The sequence below is a fragment of the Rhinopithecus bieti genome, unplaced genomic scaffold (assembly GCF_001698545.2).
Source record: "Rhinopithecus bieti isolate Rb0 unplaced genomic scaffold, ASM169854v2 scaffold_57691, whole genome shotgun sequence".
Classification (NCBI taxonomy): domain Eukaryota; kingdom Metazoa; phylum Chordata; class Mammalia; order Primates; family Cercopithecidae; genus Rhinopithecus; species Rhinopithecus bieti.
Window position 1 is genome coordinate 2,245,310 of NW_016824383.1, and position 18,763 is coordinate 2,264,072.

Sequence of the window (18,763 nt, forward strand, 5' to 3'; positions counted from 1 at the left end):
AGACGGAGTCTCGCTCTGTCACCCAGGCTGGAGTGCAGTGGTGCCATCTCGGCTCACTGCAAGCTCCGCCTCCCAGGTTCAAGCCATTCTCCTGCCTCAGCCTCCCAAGTAGCTGGGACTACAGGCGCCCACCATTACGCCCAGCTAATTTTTTGTATTTTTAGTAGAGACGGGGTTTCACCATGTTAGTCAGGATGGTTTCGATCTCCCGACCTCATGATTCGCCCGCCTCGGCCTCCCAAAGCGCTGAGATTACAGGCGTGAGCCACCGCGCCCGGCCCACTATATATATTGTTTAAAAGGAACATTCAGATAACAAAAAAAGAGCTTCTGGAAAAAGAAGAAATAAAACTCTAAATAGAGGGTCTGGAGGATAAATGTAGATATGAAAATCTCACCCAATGCAGAGCAGAACACCAGAGTTGCAAAATAGGACAGAAATATTAAAAAATTAGGCAACCTGTCCAAAACATTCAGTATCTCAATAATATATGTACCAAAAAAGAAAATAAAACAATCCAAGGACACTTCCTACCACTGCAGCTGTGACTGTCACAAATGAAAAGGCCCACTGAGTGCCAGCATAACGGATGGCTCATCATCGCAAGAATTCAGAACACAGAGGACACAAAAGATTCCCAAAGCATCCAGAGAACAGAAAACAAGTTTCACAAAAATAATCAAAAGTTAGAACAGCACTGGACTTCTTACCAATACCAGTGGGAACCAGAAGACAAAGGAGCAGTACTTTAAAAACACAGAACAACTTCAAGATCGCACTCCTATGCCCATACAACTGCCAGTTAAGCGTCAAAGTAGAATACGGCCATTTTCTGACACGTAAGGTTTCAAAAATATTTACTGCTATGTTTTCTTTCACAAGAAGCTACTAGAGAATGCACTCTACCAAATGACCAAAAAAAAAGGTTAACCAAGAATGAGGAAATTATGGGTTCTCAAAAACCTAAGAGAAAGGCAAATGGAACCCCAGGAGGAAGGTCACAGCTGTGCAGCTGGCCTACTGAGTAGCCGTTCCGGGTCATGTCAGAAGACTTGGAGGGAGAATTCTTCCAAAAAGTAGTATGACAGTCCTCTTAATGTGTCTGGCTACACTGGATATTGGAGGTTTACACAACTGGGGTACAATCTGAAGGCAAAATACACAGAAAACAATACAAACAAAAAGGTAAGTGTCACCTTCACAGAAAACAAAGAGTTAAGAAAGGACAAGCAATCATAGGATACTATTGCATGGCTCAGCTTTTACACTGTGTAATAATGTAAGCACTGAAAACGATTATAGCTAAAATGAACTATATTGAGAAGGATAAAAGTAAAGCTGTACAGAGTCAGGGCAGAGGACAGTGAAAAGCTAAAAAATCTTTAATCATTGTTAAGAAGTCAATAAATAAAAACTAAAACTGGAATTTGAAGATAAAGAGGTAGATGCTACAAGAATCAGCTTAAAAAGTTGAAAGTGGTTGCCTCAGGATCTAGAAGGCTGAGGGCTTTTGTTTTCCTTTTTGTTTACGGAATTATTTGTCTATCTGCAGAAGATACAATAATCAAAAGGTCCCACACCACACTAAACTTGTAGTGGAAGATAACAACTTTTCAGATTGACAATTTTAACAATGTGCCTCAAAATAGTAAATGTGCACACTCTCTGACATAGCAATCCCACTTCAATGAACTGACACTAAGAAAAATCATTTACAAGGGGAAATAGCTGCATGAATTAGGATATTCACTGGTCACTGAACTGTTCATGCTACTAAAAAATTAGAAACACAATTTCATTCAATAATAGATAGTAAGTAAAACATACTAGAATGCAATGCAACCAGAAATCATGGACTTTTAATCCCTATTCACTAAGATGGGAAAATGCCAACATTATGTTGAGTAGGGGAAAAGAGTTACAGAATACCAGGTATAATCTCATCTTAGAAAATTTTTCATTTGCTGAAACCTCTTTTGCCCTTTCCCCACATGGCCATGTGGCTTGCTCTCTCATTTTATTCCGGTTTTCAAATGTTCCCTCCTCAGACAGGTCTTACAAGACCACCTCTTCTAAACAGGCCAACTCTTCCCTGACAGCCTTTTCACTCGACCATTTAGCACAGGCCCTGATGAATGAAACCAGATCGCCTAGACCTGAATCTCAGCACTGCACACTGTTAGCTGTGTGACAACTGCAAGTCCTGGGACATCTCTGTGCTTTAGTTTCCTCACATGACATTCAAAAATAACAAGAATACATACCCACGGTTTATATGCTTGGAGGAAGAACTGATTTAATGTGTGTTGTGTACTTGCTTGGTGTGAATTAAGGTTCAATATATGTTAATGATCAAAATTCTCTTTTGCATTCTTCTGGATGATTTTTTTTCACAATGAAAGAAAAAGTATCTCTCATACAAAAAAATACATTTAAAACAATTTTATTTCAAAATACAAAAGAAAGACAGAAAGGAAAGAAAAAGTACATATAATCCCACTACTTGTTCACTGTCAGTATCTCCCCATTTGAGACCATCTCCATCTCAGACCATCCCTACTACCCTAGTTGACAACCATCAAATTCTTTTCTCTGCTTATACAGACACACATATGTAAATGTAAGTACTTTTATATTAAGTAAAATTGGGATCATGTCACTCATTTTTTTCATTTTTCAATATATTGAAGACATGGTTCCATCTCCTGATTCTTTTTAACTGCTGCACAGTATTCTATGTAGTAAGGACCAAGGTTTAAGCATTCCCCTAGTAACTGACATTTAGTGTTCTTAGCTTATTGCTACCACAATGCTACAATAAATGTGAACATATATCCTTATATACTCAACCTTATTACTAGATTCCCAGGAAGGGCTTAATCATAAGAAATAGATTTTTTAGTGGTTTTAAATAGGTACCAAAATATTCATAAAAAGTTATGTGAAGTATAAAACGTAACAATAATCAGTGTATCACACAGTTGAACTATAATTATATCTGAAGCTTCCCATGTGCCCCACCCTGATTCTATGGCAGAGGTATTATGAAGGCTGCCATTTATCAATCTTCTAATTTTTCCTTCTATTTGGTAAAGGAAACTAATCTCATTATTTCTTTATTTTTTATTTCTTTAATGCTTACAAAAGTTAGTATCTTCTCGTAAGTTTATTGGCTATTTGTTATTTGTTTTTATATAAATTGTTACTCATTTCCTTTGTCCATTTTCCTATTGGGTTGACTGGGGTGTTTTGCTTTCTGACTTACAGAAACTCTTTGCATATTAGGGATATTCACCCACTACTATTATTCATGTTGCAAACAGCTAACTTTATTTTAGTATATGGTTAGAAATGGGAATCTAACTTTATTTTCTTCCAAATGCATAGCCAGTCGTCCCAATAGCATTTCCTGAATACTTCAACCTTTCTTCATGAATACAAAGACTTTACTATATATCAGATTTTCATATACCATCATTGACCACATAAGGACATTAAATCAATGATGGATCATATAAACAACAATGGTTCCCTAAGCTTATAATACTATATTTTTACCGTAAATTTTCTATGTTTCGATATGTTTAGATACACAAATACATATCACTTTGTTACAGTTGCCTACAGTATTCAGTACGGTAACATGCTACATTAGCTTATGACATAGGAATAATACACTATACCATCTAGCTTACGTGTGTAGTAGGCTATCCCATCTAGGTTGGTGTAAATACACTCTAGGATGTTGGCACAATGACAAAATCACCTAATGATGTATTTCTCAGACCATATCTCCATTGTTAAGTAATGCATGATGTATGACTGTATACAGATACGTGTACACATATGTATATGAATGTATACAGAAAGATATATGTATATGTGTACGTATATATGTAGCTGTTTCAGACTTGCATTCTAACCTGGGTAACACAATGGATTAGGCCAAAAGAAATCACTCACCTGTCCTTCTTCATCAAAAGCCATGACCACCATAGCAGCTCCAAACTTTTTAATCTTCCTGGCCTTCTCCAAGAAGTCATCCTCTCCTTCCTTCAGACTAACACTATTGACAATGCACTTCCCTTGGCAGCACTTTAACCCAGCTTCAATCACAGCAAAATTGGAGGAGTCGATGCACAAAGGTACCTGAGATCATAAAGGCAAGAAAATCACAGAGAGGCCGCAAGTCACTACAAATTACTTTTCAAAGGCTCTGAAGTATTCCCTGTTTCTTCTTTAGCAAAACAATAAACAAATAATAGTAGTACGTCAGAGACAGAATTTTAATACACTTATTCTTTAAGCCCAAAATACTTGCAGTAATTTCAGTATTACAGGATACTCCATGCATGGGCCAGGGATTTACAGCTGAAAGATCACAGCTGAACATCAGAATGAAATCAGTGGGATCAGTTCACCAGCTTCAGTGCAGTACACTTTCAAGTGCCTAGGCCCCGAGGCAAACACCTCAAATAGGATTTAGTCATCCCTGATCTGACTCAGGGATTCATGTTTAGCCTTGTGTCCTTTGGGAACAGCCCTCTAGCCAAGTTATTCAAATTCAACCTTCCCTTTAGAAAATCAAGTTCTCTACTAAAAAAAAAAAAAAAGCCTTTTAATATTAGAAAGGAAAAACAGATCTAATTATCAACAAATGCATATAATTAAAATAAAGGACAAGACTGAAATGCACAGTTGAGAATAGGTTCCTTTTAATTCATACTTCTGTTTCAGGAAAGGTGAAAGGAAGGGCTTGAAGAATTAGATTGATAAAAAGAAATGAAATGAGGCAACTAATCTAGGCTGCAAAATTTTTCATTTTTAGAGACAAGGTCTTACTATGTTGCCTTGGCTGGTCTTGAACTCCTGGGCTCCAGGCATCCTCCCCACTCAGCCTCCCGAGTAGCTGAAACTACACGTGCACACCACAGCTCCCAGCATAGGCCACATTATTCAATTAAGCCATTCAATAAATAATTAAATGACTACCATATTAGGCCCATACAGGGAAAACAGTAAGAAAGCCAGGTCCCTGGCTCCACTGAGCTTAGAAAGATAAATAATTAAGTAATGACATAAAGTGTGGTAAAAGCTAAAAGCATAGGAGAAGCACAGACTGCCATGGAAGCATGCACCAAACCCAATCTAGGAAGCATGGAGAATGGGGCGGGAAAATCCAGGGAAAGCTTCCCGGGGCAGGAAACATTTCAACTGAGGACTGAAAAATGAGTAGTCAGCAATTTCCCAAGCCACGCCATCAAACAAGAGCAAAAAAGAACAGGCACTCCACCAATTTTGCTTCTTCTTAGCATGCTAGTAATGACAGGTTTGCTAAGAAAAGGGTCAAATGCAACGACAATACCAGGCCAGTGTATCAGCTCGTATTTGCTTGCTGATAGTTTGGTGTCCCAACCCTACCGGTGAAAAGGTGCTGGTAAAATGTTTTTATGCTTTACCCCATGGGTCAAAATTTGGCCTCCAATAAATTGTGGTAGTAGGGCAAAACCAAGAAAGATAAGAAATTGTTGTGGCAATCAGAACACTAATAATTTATTGAGTTACATGGGGTCCTTCACAGTTGATAAAGCACTTGCATCTTTACAATTCACAAAGGGGGGTTGATGATCCCATTTTAGAGATGAGAAAAGAAAGTAGGGTCAATAGTCCATTGACTTGATTGGGCCTTACAAGGCGAGTCTACCCTCTTCCCAATACTAAGCTGATAAACAACTGGCTACACCTCTGATTCTAACTAACTTTGAACAAGTTGTCTTGCTTCTTTGTACCTTAAATTCTCAAAATATTTATTCCCAGAGGAATGATGAGACTTTTTAGTAAAGAGTTTTAAGACACAAATGAAAGACAGGCAAATGTAATTCAGTACTTACCACAGACTTCCAACTTAAATCTGCTGAAGCCTAATAAAAAACCAACAGCTCAACCTGAAAAATGCAACTCTTAAAGCACTAGGAACTTTCTTTAAAAAAGAACTTCAAAAATCACTTCCTGCCAGGCACAGTGGCTCACAACTGTAATCCTACCACTTTGGGAGGCCAAGGCAGGAGGACTGCTTGAGCCTATGAGTTCAAAATCAGACTGGGTAGCACAGCAAGACCCGCCCTCTCTACCAAAAATATTTTTTAAATGATGCGTGCCTGTGGTCCTAGCTACTCAGGAGACTGAAGTGGGAGGAGTCTGAGGTTGCAGTGAGCTATGATTGCACCACTGCACTCCAGCTTGGGCCACAGAGCAAAAACCCTGCCTCAGGAGGGGGGGAAAAAAATCACTCCTCATAACAAGCTTAATGGCAGAAAAATGAGGTAAGATTTTAAAATTTTAGAACTCATTTAAAATGTTTGAAAGACTGACACAAAATCAACTTTCACCTTTTACAGAACAAATGTAAAAGCTGACATAACCTCTTGATTTAATCTTGTTTTTTATTTTTGTCTTAGTCTGATAAGCCTGAAAGTTCTCTCCTTTCTGTTATAAGAAAGAAATCACTGAGTTCCCTTGCCTGTGGCAGAAATAGAGCCAATGATTTTCCTTCACAGACAGGGAAAGTGGGTTGTTGTTCTGTCCAGACATCTGAGGAGACTCGATTCTCAGGAACAATCCCAGAAGCCTTGGAAACAACCCGGCTGAAGCCACAGCTGTCTCCAAGATCTGCTTTCTATGGAAAGGTTATCATTATCTGAGAAAGCTGACAATCAGAAACGACTGTGCTCAGAAAACCAGTTCTTGCGTTCACAGATTAATGGGACAACTGGCACAGTTAAATGAGTGACAAAGTGAGACAAGTAAATCCCCCTGATAAATATAAACTTTGTATAACCTTTGCAATGTCTGGCTCGGAAGCAATTAAGTTGCAAAATCTGGTCATTGCACTTGGACCATCTAGCATGCCATCATCCATGTTGATATCCAGCACCTGGGCTCCCATTTCCACCTGCACTCTGGCAACACCCAAGGCTTCCTGAAGGAAGAATGAGAGAGGAAGCAGCGTTAGGAGACAGTACTTTGAGAAAAGGCTAACGAGGTCATTTCTTACTCTTCCGAGCAATCCTTTCAAATTACACAGACTACCTAGCCAGACTCCCTGACTCTGGGCCTGCTGTCCTCCCATCACTCATCACAAATTAACCTTTCTTACACATCTCTTCCATCACATCATCTCACTGCTTAGAATCCACCAAAGCTGTTTTCCTACCATAGATTCTCAATTCCTCAGCATGGCAGTCAAGGCCCTCTGCGCTAGCCCCATCTTCTTACCCAGCTGAACTTCCCATTCCACCCCCGCTGGAGCCTTCACCCAGCCAGATCTGTTCCCACCTCTGTGCTGCAGATCATGTTGTCCCCTCTGCTTGGAACGCAATCCCTTTCCCTTCCACATTGTTTAAGACCCAGCTCAAGCCCCAACTCCCCCAAAAAAAGTCCTTAGAGAAACCATCCAAAACGATGTAACTCTTCAGTATTTGCCAAAAACTATATAACTCTTCAGTATCTGCTGAAAGTATTCACTACAGGCTGTTAATAGGAGTTACATGAAAAGAAATGTCAGTTAAATAAGTTTCAGCAGGTTTTATAACACTGGAAGGTTTTCAAATTCTTTCATGCACTATTATACACTGCAACCTTCCCAAAACAGAATACAGCATTTCCCACTTATGACCATCTAAGGAATATTTTGTAGGATAAGTGTTCCAAAAAGAGTCTTATACACTTCCCACTCTGAACAACGTTGGGCAAAATATACATGTTCCATAATGCCTTCTAACTAACGTGACAGAGACTTTTTGTTTATTTAAGTCTTTACTGTACACTTCATAGTGTAACAAAATAAGCAAGGATAAAATCAATAGTAGATGCTGATGTTGTCTTGATTTTTTTTAGCCCAAGCAAATAAAATAGAAACTTTTAGCACTCATTGTGATAGAACAGGCACGAAACCCTATGGCATATGCCACAAGGAAACACCATATGCACTGAGCCAAGGCCGCAGAGAGAAAAAGGATCACAATTCAACTCAGTAAATCTGGACCAGGCGTGGTGGCTCACGCCTGTAATCCCAGCACTCTGGGCGGCTGAGACAGGCAGATCACTTGAGGTCAAGAGTTCAAGACCAGCCTGGCCAACAAGGCAAAACTCCATTTCTACTAAAAATACAAAAATTAGCTGGGTCTGGTGGCATGTGCCTGTAGTCCCAGCAACTCTGGAGGCTGGGGCGGGAGAATCGCTTGAACCTTGGAGGTGGAGGTTGCAATGAGCCAAGATCATGCCATTGCACTCCAGCCTGGGTGACAGAGCAAGACTCTGTCTCAAAATAAATAAATCAATTAATTAATTCAGTAAATCAAAAAATGTTTTCTAGTATCAGTACCAATTTAAATAAAATAAAGAATAAAAAGAAGTGTAAATCACAATCCTGGTTCTTAAAGGGTTTATATCTAGTTGGGGGCACATGTCACAGTCACATAAAAAACTACTGGGCACTGCCATACAATGTGTGGGTCAAATGCCAAGATGATCTCAACATCCAGGAAAGGGAAAGGTCGCCACAAACCAAAATGGAGAAAGCTAACTGAGAGGGAGCATCTTCAGCTGGCTAATGGGGAATGGATTGGAGTAAACAGACAGGAGATAAGACAGTAAGCAACAGGGTCAAAAGACCTGGAAAATGGAAATGCCAATATCTGACCTATTTCTTAACAATCACGGAATAACAGCTTCAAGGTCTAACCTTCCCAAACAACCTCAGAGAGATGAAGCGGTTTGTTTAAAGACATTTGAGTTGAGTAAGAACACAGGACTGGAACTTCTTTCAGGTCAATGTTCTTTTCACTAAACCACAAAGGGATCACTAAGACATAAAAGCTAGACTCTAATGAAGAGTCACCTGTCCCTTCCTGTTTCTACTGCCTCCTCCTACTGTTTCCACTAGGCAGAGATAGCAGAGTGGTTAAGGGCACATGCTTGGTAGACTTGGGTTCTATCATTTACTTGCTGTAAAACAAAAGGCAAGTCATTTAATCTCCCCAAGCCTCCATTTCTACACTTATAAAATGGGGATAACCACAGTATCTATCACCACCAGGCTGTGATGATTAAATGAGAAATGACATGAAGCGCTTAGCACAGTGACGGCGCATAGAAAGACCTTATTAAATGACAGACATAATTACTTGCATCTGTTTGCTTCTTCCTAAAATGCTCTCAGTGTCAAATCCATCAAATCCACCAAAGGGACACCATAGAAGAGGCATAAGAATCAACACAGAATAGAAACACTGCCAACTGAAGAACACTATATGGCTAGGAAGAGTCACTGGCACTTCAGAAGGAAGCAAACAAGAACAAAGGCACAGAGTCAGAAGCCAGCCTCCTGGAATGTTCAGATGACAGATCAGGATGGGAGGGCAGTTTAATACCTAAGTGAAGAGGATGGCATGACAGACTAAGGAATTTCAGTTTTATTCCATATGCAAAAACAAGTCACCCTGTGGAACTTCCAAACTGGGAAGGCTCATGATGGATGCATACAGGAGCACTGGAAAGCAGCAAGAATGAGGGGAAGACAACTGACAGGGGCAGTGGTGAAACTGGGCAACCAGGCCCTGCTAATGTGCCAGCTGAGGGACTGGGAAGGAAGACACGCCTCCAGGGATGCCATCGGGTAATAATGAACAGGTCCATGAAGGGGGATACATGGTCCTTTCCTTGTTATGAAAACTAAATCCGCTCTGGTACTGGTTTCTGGAAGATCTCCTAAAGGCTGCAAAAAAGTGAGGAAAGTTGGATGACAAAGTTAACTATCATCAAAGCCCCGGCCAAATTCCTCCAATTTTAAATTCATATTTTCATAGGAAAATCTATCCAGGAGTCTTGGGTATGCTCTGTATAGATTAAATTATGCTCATCCACAGAGTGACCGAGCTTAAAAACACCATGGCTAAAACTATCACATAAACTTTCCAAGGCAAGGGTCTATTTCTTTCGTTTGTTTATTTTAGTCTACAGCTAACAAGATTCATAATACCCTCAACAGTGAGCGTTTGATGCAGTCATAAGGAACTGACAGGAATTTTCCTGTCTTTCCCTTTCCCTAGAAGGATTTGTGAGAAGACAAAATAAAGAGGCTTCTCAAATTTTTTTAACTTATTTCATGATTAATAGAAATAGCTAGAACCTGGATCCCTCCCATCTCATCCTACTTCATACACCAAATGCAGTACTTTTTAACAAATATTGACAATAGCAGCTTCAATTTTTCGTCCTCCCACCAGCCCACCCTGCTGCAAACACACATTACCATCTTCTCACACTTTCTAGCAGCTCTGCTAATAACACTATCAAAGGCAGAGAGCTGTTTCATTTACATGCTGTCTAGCCAAAGACATGGGCAGATGCCTCAGGGGCCTTACTAAGATGCTCACTTCATAGTTTCCTGCCATGATGAGTTTAGCAAACTTCCTCGATCCTGCAACGTTACAGCGCTCTCCAATGTTAACAAAGTTGGTGTACTGTCCAATCCTGAAGGGCTCCAGACCTTAAAAGGAGAAGCATTTTGAAAAATTTCTGCAAATGCATATGGATGACATAAGACAGACTCAAATGTATTCAGTAAGAAAGAGAAGTTCCTGCACCACAGCCCATATGAGCAGACAGGAGATCCAATGTGGAAGCAAGGCCATAGTCGTCTCTAGGGAGATTCAAATGCAGCAAAGGCTATTTGTTACATCTACATTTACAACCAGACTCTCAAAAGAAGAAATATTTCAGAGTTTTATGCTGCAAATAACCTAAAGGACCAAATCATACCATCTCTGAGAAAAAAGAAAAAATAATCATCAACCCCTATTTAACCAAGAGGCTGGGGCAAAAACCATGGACAAAGTTAGAATTGAAAGAGAGGTGTTCCACAGCTGTCTGCTCAGATATTAGCTTGAAGCTATAAGGAGTAAGCTTTTTCAATCCCACCAATGGTGTGTTTACAACATTACTTCATTTCTTTGATCCAGAGGCCTAGAACCCATAATCAACAAGGCTGAATCAGGGACCCAGGTTGAGACCTGAGAGACAGGAGTCACTGTGGCAGGTCTATCACTAATGAGCTGGCTCTAGGTAAGCCAGGTGGACTCCTGGTGTCTGTTTCCTTATCTACCAACATAATAACATCTCCCCTGCCACTGGCCAATTTAGGGGCAAATATCAGATAATACATGTGGATATATTACACCGAAGTAAAAACATACAGCGTGAAGTATCACTATAGAAAAGGCTCTAAACTGTTTTTGTTCTATTCATTATGTTTAAAGTATTAGGAGAGGCAGTCTCACTAGGTGCTTATAGGTAGGTTCTGGGGACAGACGGCCTTGGGTTCAAATCACTTACCTGAATGAACAACCCTGGGGCAACTTCCCATATGCCTCTGAGTTTACAAAGACAGTAAAGTGTCTGCTTTATACTGTTATTGTAAAAATGAAACTGAATAACATTGATAAGCACAGAATTAGCACCCACAATCATTGCTTTCATTGCTAATAAGAGAAAATGGCTTTTGAGACCTTTGTCAAAGCATGGGCTGAGGAAGAAACAGCTATGAGGCAGAGAAAAATAATGACTATAAACTGGATCATTATAAAAGCATTTCAGGCCGCTTGGTGCACTGAGATTATCGCTTTTCACGCCCAGTATTGGCTTATGGTTTCCCTTCCATCCGGCAATGATCCTCATGGCCCCAGCCTTCCATGCTACTCCCAGGGTATGCCCGATCTTAGTCTGACCCTGAGGTTCTCAGGACAGGCAAGCAGGGAGCCAACATTTCAATGCTGACATTTCCATGTGACTCCCCCGCCAAAAGCATCTCACACATAGTGCGAATGATCTATTATGAATGTGAAGTACTTGATACAAAGATCACACTTCTCTCAAGTTTGTGGTTTATAAAAGAACAATTTTAAATAGCACATCTGATGTCACTCTTTTAAAATCTGATGGAAGATGACTGTTTAAAGCAATTTAGCAATAGCATATGACATTCAAATTGAAGAAAAAATTCTTTTATTCTTACATGTAAATTATTTTTTAAAATCTTATGTAAATGGCTCTCTTGTTTCAATTTTGGCAAAGGCTGAATGTTTTCCACTCTTAGTGCTTGGCTGAAGTAATGCACTAACATTAAGTTCTAGGGATGAAATAAATAAATTTTCCTGCCACACCTCTCTCCGATAAAAAAGCCACTATTTCCAGAGAGGGAGTATCAAAAACCATGAATCCTGCTTTTCCTAATCTCATCCTCTACCTTCTGGAGTATTTAAAAAAAAAAAAAAAAAAGGCTAGCCTGAACATAGTTGGTATGTTCACTAACCCAACTTCACACTCACTGATTGGGATTAATTCTGTGCTATGTACTGAGTGGGAAAAGTAGACACTACTTTTGCTGTCATTTGTAATTTATTTTACCTTTCATAGGACAACATATGAAACAAAAATATTTCAATTCAGAGAGATGTTAAATTCTAAGCTATTAGGAAACATAATTCCTCATATGTGTTATCTGCAGGTTCTCTAAAAAAATCATACTTTTTCTGCTTGAAGTTACCATTTAATATATCATGAACATACCAAAGCAAAATATGAAATTTAAAGTTATTTTTCTAACAGTTGGCCAGATGACCTAGTTTACTAACGTTCCTTGTTTGAACACAAAATTAATGCTGAAAAAGGTAGGCTACGTACCTCAAAGGATTGTTGAGAACCAAAGAAAGAATAAATACCACAAGTCTTTGTAAAGTCCTAAACATGTGGTAAATGTAAGATTACAAGAAGAATATTTTAGAAACAAACAATTTTCCAGGACGATGCTGCTGCCATTACCAAACATTACACCTTGGCAGTTTGGAATTTTGAGTAACTAATATCAACCTGAAAATTAAAATTGTTGGGCTCTGGCCAAGAGTATGTTTTCAAAACAGTGGACAATAAAGATAGGACCATCGAGCCACCACCAAGGACCCTACCTGGGCAAATCACCTGGGCCTTCCTTCACTTTTACCCTAAAGTTGATGTCATCCTGCCCCAGCCGTGGAAAAACAAAGGGTTCTTCACTAGAATTCATATAAGTGCCAAGAATATACAGATTCTTCTTCAACCTAATAAGCAAGCTGCCTAGCACAAATATCACTACCACTTAGAATAGTCACATTCTACAAATGGTTTCTGAAATCACGAATACCAGGTCTTTATGACTTACCAGACAGTAACATATGTCCTTCAAAACAGTGGCAGGTGGAACTCTAGGCTTACAATTTTCACAGCTTCAGCAATTTCCCTGAGTTGAAAAACACTATTTCCATTAATTCAGAATAAAATATATTTAATGAAACTAATTTCAAAACTAATTTTTAACTACGAAATTAAGTCTATTTAACATAACTATATATATAATTATATACTTAATTCCAAGTGTGCAGCAACAATTATGCCTTTTAGTTTTCTCAGCAATGCAGAAAATTAATCTATAAACTGCACCTTTTGTGTGCCTGCCCGTCGGCTATGCGCTGCCTGGGTTGTTTTTACTTTCTGAGACGTGAACCTGGAGCTACATGAAGTTTGCACAAATGCAAACTGCAAACTTCCTTCCATCTTCCCCACATCCACAGATGTCTTTCACTCTGTCAAATCTACACACACACAGTCCTTGCTTCCTACTCAAAATTTGAGCAGAAAAAGGATTTCACCTTTGACAAGAAGGAGCAGGCACAAGCAGAGCGGCTAGGAGAGGAGGGAATTAGGTCCAGCGGATCTGCTTTTACTACAGCACACACACAGTAGGGAGGGTACACAGCCATAAAGCACTAAAACTCCAAAATAATTACTCTTAAAGATTTGTTTTAGTAATTCACTCTCCATTGACCCTTATCAGTTTTAATGAATCATGTCTTTGATCAACCAGAAAAATCTGGCTACTCCACTAAATTTATCAGGACCAGTAAGAATTGCTCTACTCTACTGTCCCCAAATTAGAATGTGAATGTCTAAGTAAAAGAAGCAAACATATACACAGAGATATAAATATAGATATACACAAACATACACACAGACATTTAAAACAACTCCTCTTTTAAAGAGGAAACAAAACAAAAGAAATAGTTGCTGATCCAAAGATAAGCGATATTTACTGACAGCTTTCAGAAATTATTTACAAGATATTTTAAAAATTATTATCTAGGCCAGGCATGGTGGCTCACACCTGTAATTCCAGCACTTTGGGAGGCCGAGGCAAGCAGATCACGAGGTCAGGGGACCAAGACCATCCTGGCTAACAAGGTGAAACCCCGTCTCTACTAAAAATACAAAAAATTAGCCAGGCGTGATGGCGGGCGCCTGTTGTCCCAGCTACTCAGGAGGCTGAGGCAGGAGAATGGCGTGAACCTGGGAGGCGGAGCTTGCAGTGAGCCGAGATCGCACCACTGCACTCCAGCCTGGAAGACAGACCAAGACTCCGTCTCAAACAAACAAACAAACAAACAAAAAAAATATATATATATATATATATTATTTACTAAGAGTCTATCACATCAGTCAACAAAAGCGGTGAACTACAAGGTAACTCGGTACAGTGAACATATTACACACATGAAAACAGACTTGGAACAGTGAGATGACTGGCTGGAAATATGATCATCAGTCACTCCAGGGAAAAAAACAAATATAAACAGTCCTAAACGACATTCCAAATCACGGAATTCCAATCTTCCTATAAGCTATAAAACTCTAAGGAATGAAACACATGGTCATGCTCGTTTCACTCCCTTCCTTCATGCGCTCACTTGAAAACATGAATTAAGTAACCACTGTGAACCAGGCAAAGTGAAGTCACTTCTCCTGACCTCAAGATACCTGCTGTCTTACTGTCTTTTCCTTCCATGAGGGGATCTCACAGAGGCCTGTATTTGCCCACAATAAATAGGAGCTGTCCTCTTTGAGCATTCAAATACTACTCAGGTATTTTAAGGATAGAAGATCATAATAACTGGGATTTATTTTACATAATCCAGGGGAAAAGCTGAGGGACAGATGAAGAAAGAATAGAAAAACATCGAAAATTATGGCAACTATGTGACAGGCATACAGAGGTCCATTTTATTATTTCTCTAAAATTTTTCATAATGTAAAGATGTACGAGCTTGTTAGGAAGGGCTGCCTTAACAAAGGGCCAAAGATTGGGTAGCTTAAATAACAGAAATGTGTTTTCTCATAATTTGGAGGACAGAAGTCTGAGTTGAAGGCGTCAGGCAGGGTTAGTTTCTTTTAAGGCCTGTCTCATGGCTTGTAGCTAGTTATTTCTTCCCTGTGTCTTTACATGGTCTTGCCTCTGTGTGCGCATTTGTGTCCCGCTCTTCAAAGGACATCAATCATATTGGATTAGGTACACCTGTAGGACCTCATTTTACCTTAGTCACCTCTTTAAAGGTCTTATTTCCAAATACAGCCCACATTCTGAAACAGTAGGGCTTAGAACCTCAACATACAAATTTTGGAAGGACACAATTCAGCTCACAACAAAAGGTACATATTTAGAGTATTATCTGATTATCCACTTGGTTTTGGATATATTGTCTATAGGTGATTATTACCTGATATGATCTGGTGTTGAACCACAGCATCCTCCAACTATATTGATCAAGCCATCCATAGCAAAATCCTGCATTCAGGAAAAGACAAAGTTTCAGCAAGTTCATCTGAATTCTAAACTCATTCCCACCAATTCAACATAAAAGTCATCTATACTTCCTGAACAACTAAGACTATAATAAAAACAGAGTCAAACGTACTTAACTCTAGATATAAATATGTCACATGCCCTAGACATAGGATAAAAGCAAAGAATAGTTCAGATGCTGTGAAATCCTTTATACCATTTAAAATGCAGTGAGAGGCTGGGTATGGTGGCTCACACCTATAATCTCAGCACTATGGGAGGCCAAGGCAGGAGGATCACTTGAGGCCAGGCATTTGAGACCAGCCTGGGCAACATAGCAAGACCCCATCTTTACAAAAAATTTAAAAATTAGCTGGGCATGGTGGCATGTGTTTACAGTCCCAGCTACTCAGGAGTCTAGGTGGGAGGATCGCTTGAGCCCAGGAGTTCGAAGCTACAGTAAGCTATGATCACACCACTGAACTTCAGCCTGAGCAACAGAGCTGTCTCAAAAAAAAAAAACACAAAAAACAAAGTTCAGTGGGAGATTTGCCTATCTAATGATTTCTTTTACCCATATGCTGAGCTGAATGAATGTGAGTTGGATAACACAGTTTCAAATAACACAAATAAAGTATAGGTTTTTAAATTTACATTAATTTTTAAAATGTTTAAATAACAATTCAGTTCCTCTGTCACACTGGCCACAATTCAAGGGCTCCAAAAACCATATGGTAGTGGCTAGATATGGGACAGCATGAGTCTAGAGTTTAACCACAGGCTACTGAATAAAGAACACCATAACTAAGAGACAAAGTCAAGGGGCTGAGAAGTCAAGAGCATTGGAAAGATCGTCTACAAAGATAATGAAATCATAAGAAGTCAGTCAGAAATAGCTTAAGAGAGAATGTCAGTGAAAACAGAAGCTAAAAATTCAAGGAACAAGGGGAAAGAGACCCAGGGATTAGTAGCTAAGTGCAGTAAGAAGCGGCGGTGGACAGTATGGTCTCATGACCTTGGATTAAACAATGGCCGGTGTATGACAGACAGGGAGAATGATGGGGGTGACAATGGGAGGCCAGGGGGACATCTACTCCACCCAGCAGTCTGAGGGGTGTGACAGCAGAAAGCTACAACTTGGGAAGGCTGCAGGGTAAGCAATATCTCAGAGGAGAGCCAAGTCTCAATTATTTGTTTGGAGTGGACCCCAATGAGAATTTTCCAACAGCCACCAGTGCCAGTTGAGGATAAGGATGGTGACAGTTAGCCCTCCTCTGTGCCTCTAGTACCTTAATTTGGGGTAGCTAAACTTTTCTTTGTTATATGTACATTGGGATTTCTTCAGGGAAAATTCTCCTTCTAAATACTCTAAATCTAAAATTCAATCTCTCTGCCTCTCTTAAAAAGCCAGTGAAAGGAGGACCCCTGACCTTTAGGTGCTTGGCCATCATAGAAGGCGTTTCATCATAGTCACCAAAGGTGTTGGGAAGACCTGAGAAAAGATAATTAAACCATTATTGCAAATTGCCTTAACAAATATACATTGTATTTTTAAAGACTTTATGTTAATAACTATATAATTTTATATTTATATTAAATGGTGATTACTTGCAAAACAAACACATAATATTTACACAGTAAACAAAGAGATACCACACTTCCCAAAAAACTTTAAAACACACACACACACACACACACACACAAATATCACAGAGGAAAATGAACTCCATTATTTATTTTCCATCTGAAAGAAAAGATTCTATTCACTGTTAGGCAGAACAGAATGCCCCCAGCCCCACCCCTTCCCATAAGGGAAATTCATTCATTCTTGTTACATAGCCGCTTGGGGGTAGGGGTGGAAGGAATACTACATAACCTTTGAACTAATTAATGAGCAACTAACATGCCATTAAAAACAAACAAAAATCAACCAGTCTCCTTTCGAATAAACTTTGCCAAGACTTCAGCTTATAACAATCCAGTTTCTTGTTTTATTTATTATCTGCTTCCAGTTATCTTACTCCTGGTGGGAAATAAAATCTATTGTGCATTAAAATGATATATTTGGAGAAAGAAAGCTGAAAACGACTTTTGCTCTAAGTAGCTAAGCAGTGATCAAATACATTCACAGGGAAATCTGGTTAACCCTGAACAAATCACCAATATTCAATGGGAAGTTTGAGAACTGTCTACAAATATCTTCAAAAAATTTCCATATAACGAACTGCAAATCCAAGCTTTCAGAGAAGGAAAAGGTAACACTAAACAGGATTCTTCTTTTGCTCTTCTACTAATAGAATGGACCAGAGAAAAGGGGTCTCTCTTCTCTTCTTTACACCCATCTTTCTGGTCACGTCCACAAGGCTTGCGCTGTCACCAAAGGCAAAACTCTGGTCAGTTATGTGACTAAGCTCATTTCCGGAAGTTTTGTACTGTTCTGAAGCTTCAGGGTGAGCCAAACTTCCCTCAGGTCTATAGGGAAACACTGCACCCAGATACTCTTAATTTATTAAGTGTCAACTATACCAACACCTGCAAAACAAGATCTTTTATTCACGATCTCTTACCTCATCTACGCCATGTCTTACGTTACTTTTATCTCCCCATGTGTGACCCCCTTGAAACACTTACCTGCATTGGGATAACAGAGGACATAGGCTGTTGTACATTTTCCAATTATTTCAATAAAAGGTCTCATTTCAGCTGCACCCAAAGCACAATTTAATCCAATGCTAGAAAAACAGAAAAAAACATATTAAAAGCATCATCTCTCATTCATATTTATGCATATAAGTTATATATAGAGACAATATACCTAAAACCAAGTGGGTAATAAATCTCCTCATTCAAAGCACTTTTATTCAACTACCTTCAAAGACATCTCATTGAGGTCCCCTGCAGCACTAAATATTTTTGCCAATGTCTCCATCTTCAGATAATCTTACAGCTGAAAGACCCTGCCTACGGATGGACTCCTTAAATCGGTTCACATGGTATACTGTGGGGCAGAAATGTCAACAAGCTAACACTGCTTTAAAAAAAAAAAAAAAAAAAAG

At 39.3% G+C, this 18,763-nt stretch overlaps 1 protein-coding gene across 1 annotated transcript in view; it reads right to left on the minus strand.

The window, feature by feature from the left end:
* The window catches only part of MTR (5-methyltetrahydrofolate-homocysteine methyltransferase), a 105,252-nt gene that overhangs the window by 56,472 nt on the left and 30,017 nt on the right, over positions 1–18,763 (minus strand). Inside the window, 9 exon segments of the mRNA XM_017862275.1 lie at positions 3,965–4,150; positions 6,840–6,980; positions 10,438–10,550; positions 13,257–13,283; positions 13,286–13,315; positions 13,318–13,334; positions 15,643–15,710; positions 17,138–17,199; positions 18,339–18,439. Of these exon segments, the coding sequence (XP_017717764.1) occupies positions 3,965–4,150; positions 6,840–6,980; positions 10,438–10,550; positions 13,257–13,283; positions 13,286–13,315; positions 13,318–13,334; positions 15,643–15,710; positions 17,138–17,199; positions 18,339–18,439 (745 nt within the window).